Genomic DNA, 23162 nt, shown 5'->3' on the forward strand with positions numbered 1-23162 from the left:
CCCACGGACCCATGCGATGCCCCAGGGATGCCAGAGACAGCCAAGTGCTCTCAGCCTCTCCTCCGAACAGCTTTTTTCTCTCATTCTTTTTTATTGTTGCTCTTCACTCTGTGGAAGTATCTCTATCACATCGCTGTACCACAGCAGACACGGGGGCCTCCGAGGCTGACTCTGCCCTGCCACACCATTTCTCCCCTGGAGCTTCCAGAGAAGCCACATCCCAGTAACTGCCTGCAGAGATCCCTCAGCACATCCCGTGTGCCCTGGCTCCCCTCCAGCCCGGGGTGGCCGCACGCTGTTTTCCTATGACTCCCCAGGCAATTCCACCCAGGCACAGCATCCTCCTGCGCTGCAGGACGCCAGGACACAGCCATTCCTCAGTGCCTAAAGCCACTGCCTGGGGAGGGATGCACCCTTTTAATCATTCCTCTCCCTGCAACACCATCATCTGCCCTTGCACCAGCACAAGGACTCTTCTTGCCCCTTTTGCTTTCGGTGGCTCCACTGCCATTGTTGGGCTGAGCACAACAGGGTTTCAAGGCACCAGTACCCGGTGAGCCCCAACCCTTGGCCTCTCTTTACTGGAAGGGACTAGCTGGTGCAAGGGAGAGGGTGGTGGTGCTGCAGGAGTGGGGTTCTGGGATCTATCCCCCAGGTCTCTTACCCAGCAGTGTTTCATCCCCTCTGCATCGGGGGAGAGAGAGGAAAGCAAGAGGGAGAATGAGAAAAGGAGAAAGAGCAGAGGGAAAAAAGAAAGCCTCCTGCCAGCATAGAGAAGAGAAACAAGGAGCTGGCAAGGACCCCAGAAGGAAGGAAGTAGCCATAACATTGAGGTTTAGCTCTCTAATACTGAATGCTTCTGCCTTGGCAGTGCCCAAAAGCCAAGAGTAAAGTCAGAACAGGCTTTAACATCAGATCCCAGATTGTCCTCAGCTCTCTGCTTTTTCCAGGCTCACATCCCAGGGACCAGCTGCAACCCTCTCACCCCTCAGCCTCCTGAGCCCGAGCTCGGGGACCACGTAGCAGCTACAAGATCAATCTCAGGGTGCAGAAGCAACACAGACCTCCCCAGGACAACAACACTCTGCAGCTCAAAAAATCAGTTCAAACACCAGCACCTGCATCCCTGTCCCCAGCAAGGGCCACCCACTGCGTCATGGGGAGGAAGGAGCAGCCAGCTCATCCCTCCTGGACACACAGGGGATAGGGATGCAGGAGATGCCACCATGGCTGAGCTGTCCTAGGCTGGGCAAGATTCCCAGGAGAGCTGGAGCGACTGACACAGCTGGGAAGGGGGAAGGAGGAAAGCAAAACTCCGCTGGCTTTGCCAAGCAGCAGAGATAAAAATCAGTAGAGACGCAAAAATCTCTTATTTCCTCCTATTTTGGCCACGAGATTGCTCCAGACGGCAGCAATTTAGAGCTGCTATCAAGACGAAGGGCTCGGTGCTGCGCAAGACCTGGCAGGAGGAGTCTCACAGGGTGGTGTGAGGATCTCCTTTATTTAACAAAACACTCTAGATATAGGATCAATGTCCTCTGATTGGTATTACTGAGCTTGACTAAGGGGCCTGAGAGGGTGTTCTTACAGAGATGTTTATGAGCCCCATAGCAACGTGCTCATAATAAATTTGCTTTCAAATTTGCAACACCAAGAAGGGTCATGAACCAGCACCCGCACCCGCACCCAAACCCAGGCATGTGCAGGGGTGGTCAGAGGCGACAGATCTGTCCATTAATGCAGGGGATGGAGGGAAACGCCATGCACTAACCTTCGGGGCGCTGGATGCAGGTGTGCTGGTTGTCACTGAGGAAGAAGCCCTCCCGGCAGAAGCACTCGTAGCTGCCCATCATATTGACACAGGTCTGCTGGCAGCCGCCGTTACCCTCTGAGCACTCGTCCAGGTCTGCAAAGGGAAGGTGGCAGGAGGTGAGCATGTTTCCATGGCACGCTGAGGGGATGGGGAACTGGATGTGACAGATTTGCTGGGTAGCACATTATTTCTGCTTTACATCCATGATCCCCCAGCTAGAAGAAAGGGAGCTGCTTTAGGGCTGCAGGGGATGAAGGCAAAGCACCCCATGGGATGGGCTGCAGAGGCCATGTAGCTTCCTCAGCCAACAGGCAAAAATGGTCCAGCCTTGTCTGACAGAAGGTAACCCAAAACCACAGAGAAAGGGGTTTTCCTTTTCTCGTGACCCCCAAAGCACCCAGGATGCTCAGATGGGATACTGATGGCAGCCACCCCCCGCTCCCAGCCCCTCCAAGCCCGTTGCTGGCTGGGGATGCCTGCACTTCATTAGGGAGCGCTGGGAAACCTTAGCCCAGAGCCGGGATAATTACTTGTAAGGAGACTCAAACCCCCAGCAGCAATGCTGCCCTCATGCCTGTTTCAGTTTAACAAGCCAAGGCTGGAAGGGGCTTGAGTTGTGCACCCGTGGCAGTGGCAATGCCCTTGCCCCAGGTTGCTCCTGCTCCATCCCTGCAAATCCCTTGTTTCATAGAATGGTTTGGGTTGGAAAGGACCTTAAGATCATCTAGTTCCAACCCCAAATGAAGAGCAATTTCCTTTGCTATCTCCAACAGGTTTTTGGGGACAGTGGTCCAAGCTGAACCCACTAGTGCCCCAAGATGCCAGAGCAACTGGGACTTAGGCAGAGAATCAGACCCCTGCCCCTTCCACCCATGGTCCCAGAGTTGGGTGGCGGTGTCAGGATGGGGAGTGAGGGGTCCTGTGCCAAAGAAAACCTCCCGTGAACTCAAGCACTGCAGAGCCAGGGAAAGCTGAGTCCTGCCAGCACTGGTGGCTGGAAATGTGGGAATAGCGGCTCAGTGATGGACCGTGCTGAGGGGGCTCCCAGCCCCAGCACCCCGGCACTGCCCTCCTCCCTGAGTGGCACAGCATGGATGGACGGATGGATGGATGGATGGATGGGCGGATGGATGTCCAAGCAATGTGGGTGCCTTGCACTGTGTCCCCTGCCCCAGGCAAGCCCTGGGAGATACTGCAACCCTGGGGGATGCTCAGAAATCCAAGCAGGGCTACAGCTGGAAACTGCCATGGGAGCAAAGCTCAGGAGCACCCCACAAACTCATGACCTTGGAAAGCAGGTGTTGAAAACATCTCACACCCAGGTGCCCACAGGGCAGGCTAGGGCTGACAGCCAGGCTGCAGCCAGACACAAAAAGGATGTCCTCTGCGATGGCGGGAGGCCTGCAGCTTCCTCTGAGGCTCATTCCAGCCAAGCTATGTCCTGCAGATGCCAATAACTCTCCTCAAATCCCCCCACTTATAACAAGGGCTTAAGATCTTGCAACTTCTCCTTCAAACTCTGCACAAAAATGAGGAGGCAGCTGCTCAAACCCTGCGGCTGGAATGAGGCTCCGCCACTCTAATACCTGCTTTATTAAATGCAACAGAGATGGGCAGAAGCCAGCAGGGCCCGTGTCAGGACGGGGGCTCCAATTCCTGTTCTGGTTCAAAAGGTTGGCTGGGGTGGGTGATGGGGGAGCCCATGGCCATGCCTTGACCCTCTCTGACCCACCTCCAGCTCAGCCACTGCCCTCAGCACCAGCAAAGCCTGTGCATGACCCTCTGCTGCACTCTGCTTCTCTTCCTTTTTGACTAAGTAGGGATGCTTCAGGTTGTGTAGGGCACAGTCAGGATGGGGGGAGATGGAGGATGGGAGAAACCCATTCCTGATGCCCCCCAAGAGTGGCCGCTGAGCAAACCAAGCTGGAGCAGAGAGGGTCTCAACACCCTAACGTGTAAAATGAGCTCTGGGAGATAAACCTGCCCCATCTCTGTGGCAAAGCAACACAGCCGAGATGCTGGGATAAGCCTGCCCCATCCCTACAGCAAAGCAACACAGCCGAGATGCTGGGATAAGCAGAGGAAAGGCTCAACGGGGGGAGCTGGGGCTGCCCCCCAGGTCCTCCCTTGCCCCAGCTGCTCCCCAGCCACCTCCATCCCCTCCCACCCAACTCTGTAAACACATGACGTGTGCGGCTCGCCGAGCCCGGCTTTCCTTTCTTCTCCTCGGGCTCATCCTGCCCAGGGAGAGGAAGGCAGAGCCGCCTCCTCCCAGCTGTGTAAATCTCCCCCCTCCCCGAGGAGCCTGCAAAGATCCTGGTGACGGTGGTTAATGCAAAGCGTATGTGTCCATAATCCCTTCCCCCTCCTCCTCCTCCCAGTGATGAGCTCATTAATGACCCCTCTGCAGACACTCATTAAGAACTAGCATGAGCTCCAGGTAGAGGGCGGGTGGGTGGATCCATGCACCACCAATCCCACCCGTGGGTGCTGGGAGAGGAAGCGGGTGCCGGGCTGCGGGAAGCCTGGCCAGCCCCAGGGCTCTGCCGGGACCTTTGGCTCTGCCGTGGCCGGATGGAGTTTGGGGCAGTGGGACGTGGTGGGGAGGATGCACGGCTGCTCCGTAGGCAGATGCCGGGTTTGTCTTGGCCCGGGGATTATTTACCCAGTCTCTTCGCTGGTTCCCATCCCCACCAGCTTTGCTATTAACTCATCTATTTTGGCAGGTGCAGGGCTGACCTCAAGCACGAGCGGCAGGGCCCGGGTGAGCCCCACAGGCTGGTCCTGCCCGGGGCAGCACAGCAGAACTGCCGGCACGGCCACTCACTGCAGCAGGATGCGGCTGTGGGGAGGCTGTGGCTCGCACACAGCATCCCCAAACCCAACCTTCCCAGTCTTGCCATACCCCAACCTCCCCCAGTCCATGGATGAACTCATGGAGCAAGTTTTTCTCCCAGCGTGGAGCATCATCCCTCAGCATCACCTCTGTGCAATAGGGAGCAATCCTGTCCCCAGCAAGCCATCATGGCATGGGACATGTCTGCTGCTGGCACCCTGCAAGTGCCACCATGGCCCCCTGGCTCTGAAACTGGTCTGGGGGGCTCAGAGCTGAGAAAGTGCACAGCAAAGCAAGCCAGCAGGCTGGTCCCAAAGTACCAGAGCTGCTGAGTAGCTGTGACATGCCAGCATCCCAACAGCATGGGGGGCCTCACCTAAGCAGTTGTGTCCGTCGTGTGCCAGGCGGAAGCCGTCGTAGCAGGTACAGCGGTAGTTCCCAGGGATGTTCACACACTCGTGGACGCAGCCTGCATTGTCCTCCCGCTCACACTCATCAACGTCTGGGGAGAGAGGAGGCAGGAATGCTGCAGGGCTGCCCCACGGGATGGCCAACCCTCTGCATGGGTGCTGAGCCCCATTTCCAGTGTGTTTGCATCCAGCTGATGTTGCACCCTGGAGTCTCTGCTTATTCCAGCATGTCTCCAGATCCATTATCACCTACAGCATCCCTCCACACCCTGAAAAACCACCCCTGTCTGCACCCTGGGCTCCCAGCTAACCTTAAATCTTTGGCACAGCACAGTGCCAAAGGAATTACATGGGATTTCCCACACTGGTGGGCAGAGCAGTGCGTCTCCATGGCGAAGCCTTGCTGTGCTTGGAGCGTGCTTTAATCCCTCTGCTATTTGTACTCAGCCCATCCTGACCCTGGACCCGCTCTGAGCAGAGCTGGGAATTCTTCCCCTGCGCTATTCCTGCTTTCCTGCTGCCGCTCCTCCACGGAGCCCATATTCATTCTGTGCCCAACTTGGCTGCATATATCTACATCTATATCCATATAGATATCTGTATGGATATCTATATCTATACCTGTATCATCTATATCTCTAGATATTATTTTTAAGCTTCTCATGTTTTAGCTGCTAGGCCAGTTCTGCAGCCTCTGGGTTGGAAACCCTGCAGCAAAAAGCACTCAGCTCTGTACAAAACAAGCTCCAGGTGACCTCCCAGTCTTGTAAATGCTGGGATAGCACAAAAGGTGCATGGTGGCTGCCACTGCCACCAGCAAGGACAGTCATACTCCTCTCCATGCCCATGCACCGTAGTGTCAATAGGCCAGGAATCTGGGGCAGAAAAGGCGACTAAAACATTTGCAACTGGCTGGGGTGAACCAGCTTTCTGAAGGGCAGGGACACTGCTGATGAGCCACTGCCTGCTCTGACCTGCCGGGGCTGTCACTTGTTGGACAAGTGACACTGTTGGTGGTGATGTGCCCCTACCTTTGCAGTGCTTCCCGTCGCCGGTGTAGCCAGATTTGCAGATGCACTTGTAGGACTTCGGGGTGTTCTGGCAGATGGCATCGATGTGGCAGTTGTCAGTGCCCTCCACGCACTCATCGACATCTGCAAGGGGAGAGGCAGGGGAGCGATGGGGAGAGCTGGAGGGGCTCTACCCCATTGCCCCACTGCAGCCATTGCTTGAGGTGATGAAATCAAGCAGCCCTCCAGCTCCTCAACCAGCCCATGATCCAGAAAGGCTTGAAGGAGCAGTGCAGTACACCCAGCCCTGACACAACGGGTGATGGGCTCACTGTGGGACACGGTGCATCACCAGGTCCACTCCTGAGCCTATGTCCCCACTCTCGCACAAACCACCCTGAAACTCCCCAACCCTCTCACATGTCTGATGGTAGGAAACAGCACTCAGGCGCCTGGAGTCCAGGCTGGAGCCAGCCCAGGGAGAGGTGAAAGTCTCTGTCTCCAATTAGCCATTTCCTGAGCCAACCAGTCACCCAAATAATCGTCATCGCTTCCTATTCTTAGGCATGGAAGAATGTGCAGGAATTAGCAGGGACCACACTAAATAAACCTGGGAACTGGGAGCGGGAAGCAGGAGGGAGAACTGGGAAAAACACCAAGGCTTCCTTGGGGACACAGCCAAAATCCACGTCTTCCCCATCCCCCTTTTACCCCTCAACCCACTTATCTGGATACAGCACCTTGGTACCCGGAACATGACATCTGGAGCACTATGCACCAGTGATGGCCTCAAGCAGTGATGCCCAAGGGTTTGCCATGGCAGGAGGCCGTGGGAGTGGAGGTTTTAATGGTATTTAAGAAACAGAGACTTGAGCATGTGGAGCAGAGGTTTATGATCCAGAGGCTGCTCACTTGGCTGCTCTCTGCCTTCCCTCACAGGCAGTAAGGGAGGTGTGGTGCCCCGGAACGGGCACATCCCCTCCCTGGCTTCCAGTGCCTGGCAGGGCGTAAGGCAGCTGGGTGCCCCTGGCAGGGGAGGTGGGTGCTGAGCATCACCCACAGCCCTTCAGGCGCAGGCAGGGCTCCCAGAGCACCCTGAGCTCCATGCTCTGACTCCATGAGCACGTGGGAGCGCCAGTTCTGCTCCTGGGAGTATTCACCTCCACCACCTCCCACTGGGATTGGGAGGATCTCACCAGAGAAGGGGGATCCAAGGGGCCCTCCAGCTTCCCTATACCCCAGAAAGAGAAACCCGAGGCTGCGAAGCTCTCAGCTGCCTTTAGAAACCTGCTCCAAGAACAAAAGTGCTCCAGGAGCTCCCCAGAGACATGAAACATCCCTGCAAGCCGCGGGTGGGCAGGCAGCCCTGCCAGGATGGGGGCCATGGCCATGGGAGCATTGTCCCGAGCCCTATCCCGGCCATCCCGGAGGCTTTTTTCCGGGAGCTGTGAGTCAGCCGGCCGGGGCCAGGAGAGCTTTGCCTCTGCACCAGGGAGGCGGCACGTGCCTGCGCATTGTATAAATATTTACAGCCCACATTCATATTTGTTATTTGACATTAGCCATGGCCCGCAGCCACCATGGCCTCCCTGGGGCCATTAATCACTGCCTGGAGCTTGACCCACTGCAGTGGGAACGATGGAGGGATCGCAGAGGGGACCAGCACCCTGCTCCCAGCACCCGCTGTGCTGTGACCACCCCAGCACCCAACAGCATCCCTGAGGAGCGGCTCGCAGCCCTGCACCAGGGGCCCTGTGGGTCTTCGGGGGGGGCCTGTTGTCCCTTTGGGGTGCTGAGCATGGTTCAGGTTTGGTTCCTCCCCAGCCAAACTTCACATTTGGCTGCAAAGCCCCTGGCACGGCTGCCCCGCCGCACTCCTGATCCACCTGCAAAGGCCCCATCCTCCAAGCCAAAAAGCATGTGCAAATAATCACCGGTGGATAAAACCCTGCAAAAGCCACAGGAGAGCAGAGCTCGCTCCTTCCCAGCCACATTTTCAGGCTCCAAAGAGCCTTTTGGCACAAGAAGCAGCACTTCCACCACCCATTAGTGCCGTTCGTCATCGTCGCCTCCAGCGACTTCACCTCCGGCTCCCGCATCCCTCAGCAGGGCTCCCGGGTGGGTGGTGGGAGGATGTGGCACCGGCGCAGGGGGATGTGTGTGGGATGTTGAGTGCTCGCTGCTCCACAAGCAGCAATGAGCACAGGGACTCCACAGCAACACGGGCGATGCTGACCCAAAGATCTACTGCATTTGCAATTCCAGGTCCTGACCCTGAGGGTTCGGAGCACTACCTCAGCTCTTCCCCTACTAGGTTATAAATCACACCTTGATGCTTCCAGTTGATGGTCCGGACGGGAGAGATGCTGGGTCCCAGCACCCCAGGCACCCACCCTGACATCCAGGTGGGATCCAGCACCCAAACAGTCCAGACCAACCATCAATCCCCATCCCCTTCTGCTAAAAACACCCAACACCACGAAGCATCCATCAACCATCACATCACTGATGTTTTCCCACCCTTCTGCCAGGAACCTCACTTTTGGGGGGGTTTATTTTCTATTTCTTTTTTCTCCTGCTCCCTCAAACTCAAGACAATGGATGAGGTCTGTGCAGCACTGCACACAATGTCATGTCTTTCCCCCTCACACATGTGTATTCTTGGTCTTTTCTATCTTTCTTTTTCCATTCTGTAACTTCAAAACGTCTCTAACTTTGGAAAGATTACACAGAAGTACAAAAGAAAACATTATAAATTTGCCACTCTGTAATTTTTCCAAAGCTGGAGACGTTCTGAAAGGTTACAGGATCGTAAAAAAAAAAAGAAAAGAAGAAAAAGAGGGGAAAAAAGTGTGTGTGAGTGTGTGGGAAGAGTGAATAAATACCTTCCTTGGGACCCCAGAAGCCATCCTTAGACTGGCAAAGATCCTAATGTCAGAAGGCTGAAGTTTTGGCTCCTAAGAAGTATCCTTTCAAAATGATGGAGTGAATTACAAAAAAAAACCCTTCTGAAAAACTATTTTTTCTTTTTTTTCCTCAATGTAACCTGTGTTTTCCCACAAAAGGGCAGGTTGGCTGTTGGGACAACCTGCTTTTCCCACAGGAGAATATTCTCCATCCAGAAAAAAGCCATTGGCTGCACTGCAGGTGCTCCAGGGATTTCATATTCAAGCCAAGCAAAGAGAAGATTTAACAAAATAAAACATAGAATCATAGAATCCCAGACTGGTTTGGGTTGGAAAGGACCCTAAGATCATCCAGTTCCAACCCCCTGCCATGGGCAGGGATGCTTCACCATAGATCACGTTGCCCAAGGCTCTGTCCAACCTGGCCTTGAACTCTGCCAGGGATGGAGCATTTACCACTTCTTTGGGCAGCCTGTTCCAGTGCCTCACCACATCCTTACTGATGTTGCCATCTCTATGTTCTTGCAAACTCCTCACTGGGGTGCACCCTGCTCGTCCCACTGCCTGGGGAGACCTTCTGAAGTCCAGGTTCCAAACCCAGGTGGGTTTTTTGGGGGAAACCAGCCAGGTTGCAGACCTGCATCCCTCACTTGCCCTGCTTGGATGAATAACCAGACACCCTTTATCACCCAAAGTTGCCTGAAACAAGCCCAAACATGACAACACAGATGGATACATCATGCCTCAAATAGATGCCCCATCCCTGGCAGTGTTCAAGGCCAGGTTGGACACAGTGGCTTGGAGCAACCTGCTCTAGTGGAAGGTGTCCCTGCCCGTGGCAGGGGTTGGAACTGGATGAGCTTTAAGGTCCTTTCCAACCCAAACCAGTCTATGAAATTCCCAGAACTGGGGGACTTTGCTCTGGGGTGGGATATTGAACGTTGATGAAGACATCACGTCCTAGTGGAGACCCAAAGTCTGACCCATGTCCAGCGGTCCCCACTCCCACGCTCTGGGGTGAATTAGCACTCCTCAGAGGACAGGACCATCCTTGCCCCACCGTGCCGGGGGGTTTGTGGTGCAGGGCAGGAGGCTCCGCGCTCACCCTGCGCCTCGGGCAATGTTTTTCCTTCCGTTGTGGGTGGGATTTTCCAGCACTGGCTGTTGGGCCCCGTTCCGCTCCAGCTGCAGCTTTATTCTCCATTTCAAAGGCACTGGAGGCAGACGGTTTCAACGCCACTGCCATTTCGAGCATGCCAAAAGTGGGGGGACCTCCAGCCCCCCGGGACCGGGGTGCACCCACTGGGGAGAAGGGCTTTGGCTAAGGCTGGTGGTGCTGGAGCCCACGGACACCCAGGTCCCACATTTGTGCCCATCCCCGTGGCGTCGCGGTGCCGGCGATGCGCGCCATAAAGCAACAGCTCATATATTTTTAGAGCCTGGATTGAGGCTCTTTCCTCACTTCCTTATTTTGTTTAAAACAAGAAAAAAAATAATAAAAGATGGGGTTTTATCCATAGGCTGAAAGTCCAAATAAATTTGAGGAGGGGGCCAAGACAGGGCAGCAAAAACCCACCAGAAACTCCTTAAACAAACAAATCCACCATCCTTTTTCCTCTCTTCTGCGAGCACTTCAGCTCTTTCTTTCAACTTAATTTTATTCTTTATTTTTATATCGGCATATATATTAACAGCCTGCCTGTATAGGGATGTGTGTGTAGCTGTTGGCAGGCACGTGGAGTTTCCACTCGGCCTTAATGCCAAATTAAAGCTTTATAACTTCAGTAGCTCTTTTTACCAGGGTATTAATAACCACCTCAGACACTGTGGTGCAGTTTATTAAGCATTTGTTTGCCCGGGGAGCTCACAAGGGTGACTCGTGCTGTGCTGCAGTGGGATGGGCACAGGGCACGGCCGTGGGCAGTGGTATCCCACTGGGAAGGGGACGGGAGCCAGGGGCTGGACAGAAGAGAGGAAGATGCTCTGTGGGGTGGCTTTGTGTAAATTGGCCAAATATGCATCATCTGAACTCAAGATCTAACTCAGGTGTCCAGTGATGGTTGGTGCAGGGATGTGGTGCCTGTGGTCCCTGGTCAGAGGGATGTCTGCACCTCACCAGCCCCACTGCTGGAGCCCGGTGCTCCACACCTAAAAGCAGGTGGGACCTGGTAGATGGAGCCACAGTACTTAGCCCTGTGGAATGATGGAGCACACATAAAGGATGGGGAACAACAAGTCACAGCGAGGACCTGAGGGGGTTCACAGCCTGGTGACACCATTGCCCCATGCCCAGACCACGTTCTTCACCCCTCATCCCAGGTTTTGCTTCCCCAAAGCTCCCAGTGCCCCAGAAACAGCTTTTTTCCCCTTGCTGATTCATCCCACTGCTGCGAGGGCAGAGCCGGGTTGAGGTCTCCATCGCCTGCACCAGCCCGGGCCAATCTGCTGGATCTGAGATCCACCACATCCCCTGGGGTGGGAATTGCTCCTTCCATCCCCATCCCACCTCCTTGAGCCAACCCTGGTCACCCAATTCAGCCGCGATTCCTCCAAGGAGGGTTTGAATGCTCCACACCAACAGTGTGCTCATCTCCCATGGGAACTACTGTTGCTGCTGTTGTTCATTTGGCTTATCAAGCTGCCCAAACCTTGCCTTTAAAAATGTGTTTGTTTGGTTTTGGCTTCAGGAGCAACAATCACAACATCTCCAGTCCATCCTCCCCGAAACACAGAGCAAACTTTATTTGCCATCCCAAGCTTCTCCTAAAGCCTCTCAGGGGACTTATAACTTTGGAAGTGAAGGTTAAGGTTATTCATGCATAGTTTTTTCCTAAATGGATTACTCCGGTGCGACCATCTGGCAAAGGAAAAGTCTACATAAAACTGAAAGAGAAAACCCTCCTGAGCAGTTTGGAGGCAGCAATACATCCACTCTGGAAGACTCAAGGTGTCTGAATATTTAATACTCCCGTTGGCAGTTAAAAAAACCCTCTTCTTCCCTCCTTCCTACTCCCCCTTCTCCCCTTTTTAATCTCAGTACAGGCATGTTAGGCGCCCTCAGTCAAAGCTCTCCTTTGAACTGCTGTATGGTGAAATGTTTACAGTTTTACATTTCATATTTCAGAGGGGTGGAGGGGACAGGCACAACAGTCGCACACTGTGAATGCGTGAGAGGGAGGGAAGCGGAGGCCAACGGGAGGAAGTTCAGTGGAGGTGGGAGGGGAATCAAACAGCATCTCTGCTGCAATTGGAAAAATTTAGACCCCTAAAAAAAATATGTATATATACATACATATATATAAAAGGAATCTGGTGATGTAGGTTCTGCAGGTGCATCCCAACCAAAGCCAGTCCCGGTGAGGGATGGTGGCTTCATCCCAGAGCACCAGCCAAAAGGTCTGGTTCTAAACATGGGTAACCATCACCCTGAGCTAGGGTCAGGGCCCACTTAGGACCCTGCACTGGGTGGGTGGTAGGGCTGAGGGGGTGCCAGAGGCTGCCAACTGGGGTGCCTGGGGAGATGCTGCATCTCCCTCCCGGCTCCGTTCTCCTGGCCCCATTCCTGCAATTTGGTTGCAGGAAAAAAGTGGTGAATCCTGCACCATGTCTCCAGTTACAGGGGTGCTGCCAGAGCCATGCCAGACCCAGGCACTGTGTGGTACAAGAGGAGGGTGTAAATCTGGCAGCCCTCAGGCTCCACCACTCCCAGCGCACAGGGAGGGACTGATGCCGGCAGATGATGGGCAAGGGCACTGCTCCACTGACGGCTCCTCTGCCTGGCAGGCTGTGGGATGTACTGATGGAGAACAGGACGGGACTAGGGGTGGCATTATCTGTCCAAAAACCAGAGAGCTGTGGGTACAGCAGCAGCTTGGGGACCACAGGGAGACTTCATCCCAGCTGAATGCACGTTGGGAGCCTCCCTGGGGTTCCTCGGACTTAAACTGTCAGTTCTCTTCTTGAAAGCTTTCCTAGCCTTAAACTGACCCAATAAACCCTGCAGACAGGCAGGTCCTCTGGCAGACACCCTGCAGGCCCAGCGGATGGCTCTGCTAAATCCTTCCTTCCCTACAGACTAAACTTTCCAGGGTAATTCAGAGCGAGCAATGAGCCAGCGAGCCCTACCCACAGTGTGATGTTAGCACAGCAAAACAAACCCATCTGATGGGAGAGGAGTCGTCCCCAGCCCCTGACTGTCACCTGGTGAAGGTGGAAGGGTGATGTGTACCCCATCCTTGGGGTATCACCCCACAGATGCAGGGGGGATGCCTGATGCTTTCAGAAATACGCTACTACAACATGCCCAGGCACACGAGGTGGCTTTGAAGAGCTCCACAACACTTGCACACGCAGAAAACCAGGTGATATTGTGTTATAGGAAAAGGTGCGGGGTGATGCCGGGTCCACAACTTCAGCCTCAGCCCAAAAGGACCAGATCCACCCCTGCCCAGAGCCCTCACATACCCACAGGCACCAGACTTCACCCTTCTGTCTCCAACCCTCAGAACCCCCCAGCAGCAGCTCCAGGGATCAATTCTCCAACACAAACCCCCCACTGCAGAGTGTCCGGCCCCCCCAGCTCTGCTCCATGTCTTCTCCAGGGGCTGGGATGAGCCAGCACCATCCCGGGCACACGGCGGGTGACTTCCCCCGGCGCAGGATTGAGCTCACCTCTCTCCACCCCCACTCCACCCCTCTCCTTCCCCGAAGGGATCTGTCAAGTCTCTGCACGATGGAATTTTACTTTGCTATTTTAATGCAATTCTGGCTCAGGCTTAAATGGAACTGGAAACCAAAAGGCCTTAATAAATAAATATTATGATAAGAAATGAAAGCAATGCATACACTCAAGATAATTTCAGGGAGGGGGGAGGATAGAAACCTAAGCATTCCTTTCTATGCCTAAATCATAAAGCTTTACATGAAGCTGGATGCCTTCTTACCAAACCTTTGCCCTGGAACATGTCCCCTGTGCTTGCCCAGACTGCCCTCCTGAAAAGTCTCCTATTGTTTAAGAAACACTTTAAGCCAGATAAGACAATAGCCTTGAAATTCCTTCTAACTTTGTCGGTGACAGGGCTCAGGGCGACCATGCACGGGGCTGAAATACTCTTACAAGAGCTCTTTAATCATATCCTGTGCTCTTATATTTCATTCACACTCTATTTAATCTCGCTGTACGCATAAACACGCAGCTACTACAATAGCAAGAGCCAAAGCTGGGTTTGATAAATCTTACACACTGAGAAGTGCTTTGGAAAAAAACACCAAAAAAAGAAAAGAAAACCCAACAGATTGGATACATAGTGGGGAATTAAGAGGAAAACCCCGCTTTGAAAGAGCCAAGGGGATCATGCACATAGGGCTGTGTGTGTTTGGGTGTGCGCGCGCACTGCTGCGCGTGTGTAAGGGAAAAAAACCCAAGCTAAATATAGAGGTGCTATAGAAAACCTAAGGTATAGCTTAGACCATACATAAAGCTACATGTGTACATCTGGCAAGGAGAAATTAAGGCTCAATTACATGAGAGGTGAAGCAGAAAAGCCTGAAGTTGATAACGCTGGGACATACCTCTCTCTTTTTGCCAGAGATCGGGAAAGAGCTCCCGTATTTTTCAGGCTTTGCTGTGTTCAGCTCCCCGAAGTTTTCTGCAGCCCACCCCCCTATAGCACAGCACTGGAGATTCAACCCCTGCCTGTGTACAACACACACAACCACAGATGCAACCTCCCGGCGTTACAGACACCACGGTCCCTTCCCTCCAACCCAGCCCCAACGGAGCCCTGTGGGTTGTGATCCCATCCCACGGACACCCTACCCCAGAAAAGCCCCCCAAGCCCCTCCAAACAGCCACGTTTTCCCTGTGATGGGTGCAGACTTCTTTGCCCACCCGAATTTTCTGCCTCTGCACCCCCTGCCTTGAGAGAAAGAGTCTGAACCAAAACCTTAAAGTGCAAAAAACACAACTCCTTAAAGAGTTTACAGAAAAACAACCCCAAATCAAAGGCAGCAGCAAGAATATCTACAAGCAACGTTTAAAATCCCCTCCACTATTTGTTGTTATTGCTGCTAATTCCTCCAGCCTGCATCTAAAAACCCAGATCTAAAGAGGTCCTAATGCACACATCAAACAGCAACCCTTCGAGCTGGGGAGATTTTCTCTTACCTTGACTGGCTTTATTTGCCAGCGTGTTTCCAGAGTGCAGGAGAAAGAGAAGGATGGAAAATCCAGCAAGCTGCAAAGCTCCCATTGCAATCCCAGTCTGCATGGAGGAGTAAGGGGCAAGACGGGGGGGATTTCTAGTGCTTTAAAGGAAACAAGAGGCTGAGCATGCGAAGGGAAATAAAGAGGAGGAAGGGGCTCTCTTCTTGCCGTGTGTGAGACAGAGGGAGGGAAGGGAACTGAACTGATGGAAAAAGCTGCTCTGGGTTCAGTTTGGGGCTCTTGGTGTTGCTAAAGAGGAGAGAGTGAGGGAAGGAGACCCAGGGCAGTTAGAGGAAAGTGGACTCTACCGCCCTCTCTCTGGCGGCTGCTCTGATCCCTTCTTCTCTTCTTCTTTTTTTTTTCCCCCTTAAATAATCCCAGCCAATTCCAGTTTTGCAAGAGAGCAGCAGCAGCAGGAGCAGCAGCGCTGGAGGGGGGAAACAGGCGCCTTGCCCTGGTGCTGGGGACCTGAGAAAGGGGAGTGGAAAGGAGAGCCCCATCCAAGCAACGCCCTTTTTTTTTTTTCCCTCTCTCCCAGCCTTTCTTTCTTTCTATTTGGCTTTGGTTTACTCCTTCCCGGCTCCCCCCCTCCCTCGTACCCCCAAGGCTGGGCTTTGCCTGCAGGAATTTACAGTCTGCTCTGGAGGAGAAGGGCCAGTAGCCATGGAGACTGCTTCCCTGGGAGCAGGGAGGTCAGGCGGAGACCAGGGGCGATCAATGCATCAATGCAAAGCCCCCCGCAACCCCCAGACCCACCTCGCAGCCCCTCGGCCACCGAGGGCTTGGGGTGGTGGCAAGGAGCGGGGGGGGGGGACATGCAGGGGGAGGTGTATGGCATGGGAAAAGGCAATGGGTGGGGAAGGGGAAGGAAAAATATACACACACACATATATGTACAGATATATATATAAGAAAGTGTAAAACAGAGTTTGCAGATGGCACAACCTGGCTGGGCTCGGCGGCTGTGGGAGCATCTTGGGGTGCTGGGATGGTGGAATTTGGGATCAGAAAGCAGCTCTGCTATTTGTAAGGGAGAGGTGGGGAAGGGGGAGCTGGAAATAAAGGTGGAAGGGGGAAGAGAAAAGACCTTTCTGAGTATTCCAGGGGGTGTTTGTTTGCTTGGAGGAGCCTCTCGCGGGCTGCCCCCTGTAGCCGGCAGCCCAGGGGTGCAGGGGGACCCTCTGCCATACCCCATGCCCGTCCCTGCCATGGGAGCTGCTGGCACCATCTCTCTTGCGGGGTGTTCCTGCTCCCTGAGGCAGGAGAGGCATTGCCAGCTGGGAAATTGCAGTGGGAGATAGGGCTGGGAGCTGGGAGCGTGGTCAGGATTAAGGCTTATGGGGATTCCACCTGCTCAGAGACATGGGGTCCCATGGACCCAGTGGTCATCCTGCCCATGGGGTCCTCCCAGCCCACCCTGCTGCCCCTGTAGCTTTTCATACCCCCTTTTGTCCTAATAACCCCTAAAGACACAGTAAAGGGGGCTGGAGGTGATGGAAGGTGTCCAGCTAAGCCAAGGCACCGGCTGCCACCTTGCTGTGGGGAGAAGTGGAGGGACCTCAGCTGGACAGGAGGATGCTGAGGACTCCCTGGGTCTGGTTTTGCTTTCCCTACAGAAATGCCTATCCTTGAGCTGCCTTCATGGGATCTTCCCTGGGGGAATGGGTTTGCAACAGCAGGTCTGCTTCAGATGGGAAAGATGCAGCATGGCTGGCCCAGGAGAGCATCACATGTGGAAACCAGGAGCTCATCCACACACTGGGTCTTTCCAAAGGCAGAGGCCAAGGGTAAGACCCTCCCAGCCCTGCGGAGCTATCCTGCACCCACAAAGCTCTGCTGGCTGCCAGCGCGTCCCACACACAAAGCATTGGGGCCCTAAACCCATGCAAGAACCAACCAGGGGAGCAGGAGACCAGCATCAGCTGAAGGAAAGAAGCACAGACATAACCATTACACCCCACATAAGTCTCCACCGTTCAAACTCACCTCTGCCTGGTGGCTGCAGGTAAACCTGGAGCATGGCTCTTGTCTGCTTGGGCTGGCAGCTCAGGGCAAGGCAGCTTCCAGCCCATCCCAGCTAAAGGGGATTTCTCAACAGGGACATCTGGCTGTGCCCTAACCCAGCTGGGTAAGAAATCCAGAGGAAAAGCACTTGCTCCGACGTGACCAGCCCCAGTAACTCACAGCACATCTTGCTACACTATATGGAATCAAAACAGTAGTGCACAACCATTCCTGGCACAGCCAGGCTCCAGGGCAGCTTGGGAAGGGACTAAAGTGCAGAAATGAGTATTAAAGCTGTAAAAAAAATTTATATATATACAATACTAATATGGAGGTGTCATTTTTAGGATGCGTCAGGAAAGGATCATGACCCACCAGTGGAAATGTGCTATCCCACTCTGCAACCCACTGGAGGATGCTCCTGGCTTCTTTAAGCTCATCCAGTCCAACCATTCCCCAGCACTGCCAAGGCCACCACTAACCCATGGCACTGAGGCCTCGGCTACACGGTGTGTGAACACTTGCAGGGACGGTGACTCCAGCACTGCCCTGGGCAGCCTGTTCCAATGCCTGAGCACCCTCTGGGGAAGGAATTGTTCCTCATCTCCAGCTAAACCTCCCCTGGTGCAGCTTGAGGCCATTAAAATGGGCCAAAATGAGAACTCTCTGCTTGGGATCCCTGTGCCCAACCGCCACACCTCAGAGCGGGGGATACATCCCATCCCATGATCCTTTATCATCATAACCAGAGGAAACCTAAACAGTCCTCCTTTTTTCCCTTTCCTCTAAACCTATCTTCTAAATCTGGAGGCTGATCTCGAGGCACAAGGGACAAGACCTTCAGCGATGTTGATTTATAACTGAGCTTCTAAATTACAGGTTTACACATTAGTATAAACACCCGTAAACCAGTTTAAATACACAGCATCGTATGTAATCACAACGCCAAGACACCAGGCAGCCACATGACAGCAGAGGGGGACAGCAAACTCCTTGCTCACACCCAGACTGCCTTGGTGGGGACAGATCTCCAGCCAGAGGCTCCCAGTTCAACCAGTGCCTTGCACTGGGGGCTGGGTTTTGCTGTTGAAGGCAGGTCCTCAGTGAAGGCAGCATCACTCATGACATAGGGAGCAAAGGGGTTGCAAACGCCATGTCTCACTCCTCCAACAGGGTTGTGAAGCACCATGGCACTGCAGCTGGGTAGGGGCAAGCTGCTGATGTTTGGAAACTCCCTAAATAAATAAATACATAATCTTGTTTTCTTCCACAAGCATGAGGACTGGTTGAGCAGAAGGGCTGGTGGAGGTCCCAAGGGCTGCCACAGTGCCCTTCCAAGCACAGGGACATTCAGAGTGCAGATGGGGAAAGTCAGGCAGATGGAGATTGCCGAGATCGCACAGGGAGTCTGGAGGGAGAGCCATGAATCACACTTAAACCTCCTGCAAGACAACCCAGTGCTTCAGCCCCGATGGCTCCTCACCAGCTCCTGCTGCCGCAGGGTTACACGGATCCATCCCCAGCAGCCCTCTCCAGAGCCCTTCAAAGGCATTGGGACAACCTCTCCATCCCAAGCCTTGTATGCACACACACGTGTGTGTCTCTATGTGTGTTTTGGGCAGGGAAGGAGGCGACAGGACTCTCCTTCCCACTGCCTCCACTCCCCGTCGTGCACTTCTGGGCAAAATCCATTTGCTTTGGCTTCATGTAGGGCCAGAAGATTCAGCCCATTGTGCTGCAGCGCTGAAGAGCCGGCGAGGAATTGTCAACCATGCTGAAACGGTTACATGGGGACTAATGAGAATTTACTGCACCCTGCTCCCGTCCCTTCGCCAAGGAATAAAAGCAAAAGATCACAACAGGCATTTTTTTAATTTGAAAGAAAATTAAAAAAAGAACGGATTCTGCACTTGGAAAACAACAACCACATCCACAGATCAAAGCAGCCCTTCTCCTCTCATTCAGGGGTTTAAGAGGTTTCTGCAGCTACAGAGATGTTTACACAGGGAGAGAGATACATACATTGTGCTGTCTTGATGCTGCTTCTCCCCCCTTCATCTGGCAAAACATTCCCTGGGAGGCGATATGAGGTCATTCCTAGACCCGGCGTTGTTTTCCTCAAGCTGCAAAGCTTCGGGGCAAGAGGCAATTCATTTCCCATTAGCACACACACATTTGCACTTGGAACTCTCCCATGTATGTTTTGCTGGGGGAGCTCAGGACAGACAGGGGACTGGCCCTGTGTTGTTGTGTTCCCAGAAGGAATTCCAGCAGCCAGGGCTGCCGGGAGGGTCAGCAGCTCTGGCAAAGCCACTGGGGAGGGACATGGAGCGGCGGGTTGGCATCTTCTACAGACCAGCATCTTCTGCAGACCAGCCGTAATGTTTCTGTGGCTTCCACCACCACTTTTATTAGGAGAGGGGCTGAGCGGCTCTGGGGAGCTCTAATGGGCTGTAAAGAGCTTTTTCCCCTTGGCTCAAGCCCAAGAGGAGCAGCATGAGCCCCACACCGGTGCTTGTGCCGGACGGAGCGCATGGGAATGCACCAGGACAGACTCTCCCTTCACTTCTTGCCATCGGCACCTTGGTCCATCCGCTCCACAGGCGGCTCAAGCTGTGGCTTGTGAGCCCCCCTGTTCTATCTGTGCAAATTAAAGGAAACTTTGGAACTAGACCTCCCCATCTCTACCATGAATTTAATGCTCTATGCTACAAGTGAGCTGCATCTTCATCTCTGACCGTGCATATCTGCATGATGCTGGAGCCAAAAGAGGTTTCTGAGCACAAGAAGCTGCTGAGAAGTAACAGGCAGCAGCAAAACTCCCATAAGGGACCTGAGGGCTTGCAGAGGAAGCAAGCGAATCAGGCAGGATACTGGAAGAAAAAAAGGCCACAATGCTGCAAATCAGGAGATTTCCCTTCCTCTCTGGTCCACAAGGACCAACACTGCCAGTCCCAGGCAGGACCTGAGCTCTTCACTGCACCCAGAGCACCCAGCAGTTAGGGTGATGGGTGCTGGTACCATACCCTGGCACTGCACACTAGAAGGAGCTGGCACAAGACAGCAGCAGAGACATTTTGATGCCCCAGTGAGCCTGTGGTCTAGAACTTAGAACAGAATAGACTATTTTAAAAACACAGAGGAAAATACAGTATTCCCAGTAACACAACAACAGCCTGGACTCGATCAGCTCCACCAGACCCCATCACCAGCTCCCAGCTCCATTCCTCATTTCCCCCAATGACCAATTTTATCAAGATGCCTCCGAGGTGGATAAAAAAGCCCCAAGTCCCACTAAATGACTGCCTGTCACGCTCTGACACCTTTTTTCCAGTGTCACGGAGCTTCCCAAAGTGCCCTTGTTTGTAATTCCCAGTCTGCAGCAGAAGGTGACACACACTGAGGTAAGGTGACTTAACCGGCGTCACCAGGAAGGTCGATGGCAGCACCAGGAATAGCCCCGTTCCCAGCTAACCACTAACCACACTGATCCCAGAATAAGGGTCCCTTTTTCCAGCTGAATTTATAACAGCTTTCCAAGTGACATAAGCTCTTACAGAAATAGGTAGGGGTTTATTCCAGAATAATTACTGGGAAATCATACTGGAGCATGTATAATTACACTGGTGAGGTGGACCCCGTGCCACTGACTTGCTCCACGCTCCATATGGCTTTTATCTCATCCTCCTTTTCCATGAGCATATGTATGTCAACTGGCACAGCATCAAGATGTGGGTGGAGAAGGAAGGTACTTTGGGTAGAAAGTGATAGGTCACTCTTTAAGGCCCTGTTAATCACATTTCCCACTGAAGAGAGCCTGACAATAGCTCTTACAGCTACTGAAATCAAAAGGAGTGTTTTGGGGTGCACTGAATCACCCCCCAGATGGATTTAGCAATACTGCATCTGCTTCTCGTTCAGCCCAGACACAGCTTTGGAGCAAATGTTTTGTTTTAAATGTATTTTATATCCCACACAGGTAAAATCAAGCTCAGGGTTCAGGTTAAATCATAGAATAGTTTGGCCTGGAAAGGACCTTAAGATCATCCATTTCCACCCCCCTGCCCCTGGCAGGGACACCTTCCACTAGAGCAGGTTGCTCCAAGCCCCTGTGTCCAACCTGGCCTTGAACACTGCCAGGGATGGGGCAGCCACAGCTTCTCTGGGAAAAGTCTGTGCCAGCGCCTCAGCACCCTCACAGGGAAGAGCTTCTTCAAAGTCAAAGAATTTGAGGCCTGAAATGTTTCTGACACAAGCTGTTGGAACACATTGTGCTCGTCAAAACCAAGCTCACACATAGGACAGGTGCTGATGTGTCCGTATGTTCCATGAGAGCCCTATCTGCCTGAATCAGGCTGCGGTGCCTGCATGATCCTGGGGCCAGCACATGAGGACTTTAAGGGTTAACCCAGCACCAGTGACACCACTTTAACTGCAGGACCCAGACGCAAGTGTTTAAAAGTAGCACTTCTCTCCTTAAAATAGTTTATGAATCTTACTCAGGGTTAAATCCAACATCCTCGAGCAGAAGGAGACCTATTAATTCCTGAGTTTTTTCCTGCTGTAGTAAAGCAGCATTTTATGTGTAAGATGTGAGTCCTTTTCCCACTTGCATTTCCAGTGACAATTTAACAAGGCAGCAGTTCATTTCCAACAGCCCCAGCCAGACCTCAGCCAACTGCGTCAATATTATGTTGCTTATACAAATGCCACCATTAGAGTCAACACAACGTTTGGGGGAGGCTTTTTTCCTCCTTTTTTTTTTTAGAAAGGGTTCCTCCAGGATGATGTATGTGAAGCTCTTAAAATACTGAGGGTAACACAAGCCTTTCAGTGCTTACCTGGATGCAGAGGCACAGCTTTAAAGCATGAAACATGCTTTTGCTCGAGGGCACTGACCTGACCAAAGGCATTTGCTAATTAATTCATTCTTCCAAGAGACTTAACTGCCTCTTGCCTTCGGAAACCGAGGCAAACCCAAGCCAAATCCAGAGCCTGTGGAAAACACGGAGAGACCCTTATTGACTGCAGGAAACTTCAGAGCTGGGAGCTGGCTCCTGCTTGGCCAGTGCCAGCCACGGAGAGCAGCCGTGGGGCAGCCGTCCAATTCAAGCTGGCTGCTCTCCCCACACGGTTTTCCTTAGTGCTGCTTTCGGGATAGAGGAGGGATGCAGGGCCTGGGCAAGACCTTCCTCAGCCCCCTCCTATGAAGCTGTTTTGGAGTGTCTCTCCCATGCTGCAGTAGCGTGGCACAGGCTTACCCTGGCTGTTGGCTTGTTTGAGGGATGCTCCTGAAGTCACACCGTCCTGTTGTCTTTGGCACACTCTCCCAAAACCCTCAGAGGTTTTCTGGTCCAGCACGAGCTCAGTGTGACGGGACAATCCCTCTGTCCCAGCCTCCTGAGCACAGCTTCTGAGCCACAGGGGTCTCAAGATCCCTACAAGTACCACACTGCATCCTCACCCCAAAACCTGGGTGTTCTAACCCTGCATGTGGGTAAAAGGTCTGACAAAATCCCAAGCCCAGCACAAGCAGTCTTCCAATATCTGAAGGGGGCCTACAAGGATTTGGAGAGAGACTCTTCGTCAGGGACTGTAGTAACAGGACAAGGAGTGATGGGTTCAAACTGAAACAGGGAAGATTTAGGTTGGATATAACAAAGAAGCTCTTCCCTGTGAGGGTGCTGAGGCGCTGGCACAGGGTGCTCAGAGAAGCTGTGGCTGCCCCATCCCTGGCAGTGTCCAAGGCCAGGTTGGAGCAACCTGCTCTAGTGTGAGGTGTCCCTGCCTGTGGCAGGGGGTTGGAAATGGATGATCTTAAGGTTCTTTCCAAACCCAAACCATTCTATGATTCTATGATACTCTGGGGAACAAGGGGAACCCAAAGAACAACGTTCCCCCAGCACTGCCAGCTGGGAAAGCCCTACAGGATCTCTGCGATCCTGCACCGGAGCAGTTTCACATGAGAACAGAGCAGC

The 23162-nt window shown here is 53.3% G+C and overlaps 1 protein-coding gene across 4 annotated transcripts in view; it reads right to left on the minus strand.

Moving 5' to 3' along the window:
• Positions 1-15590, minus strand: part of SCUBE3 (signal peptide, CUB domain and EGF like domain containing 3) — a 35722-nt gene extending 20132 nt beyond the window's left edge. For all 4 annotated transcript variants that reach the window (XM_030473126.1, XM_030473125.1, XM_030473124.1 and 1 more), the window contains exons 1-4: positions 15142-15590; positions 6091-6213; positions 5026-5151; positions 1772-1906 (exon numbers count right to left, since the gene is read on the minus strand). In XM_030473126.1, the coding sequence (XP_030328986.1) occupies positions 1772-1906; positions 5026-5151; positions 6091-6213; positions 15142-15244 (487 nt within the window). In that variant the 5' untranslated portion in view covers positions 15245-15590. The remainder of the gene's footprint in view (positions 1-1771; positions 1907-5025; positions 5152-6090; positions 6214-15141) is intronic.
• Positions 15591-23162: the final 7572 nt, after the last annotated feature.

Source organism: Strigops habroptila, chromosome 18, assembly GCF_004027225.2.
Source record: "Strigops habroptila isolate Jane chromosome 18, bStrHab1.2.pri, whole genome shotgun sequence".
NCBI lineage: Eukaryota > Metazoa > Chordata > Aves > Psittaciformes > Psittacidae > Strigops > Strigops habroptila.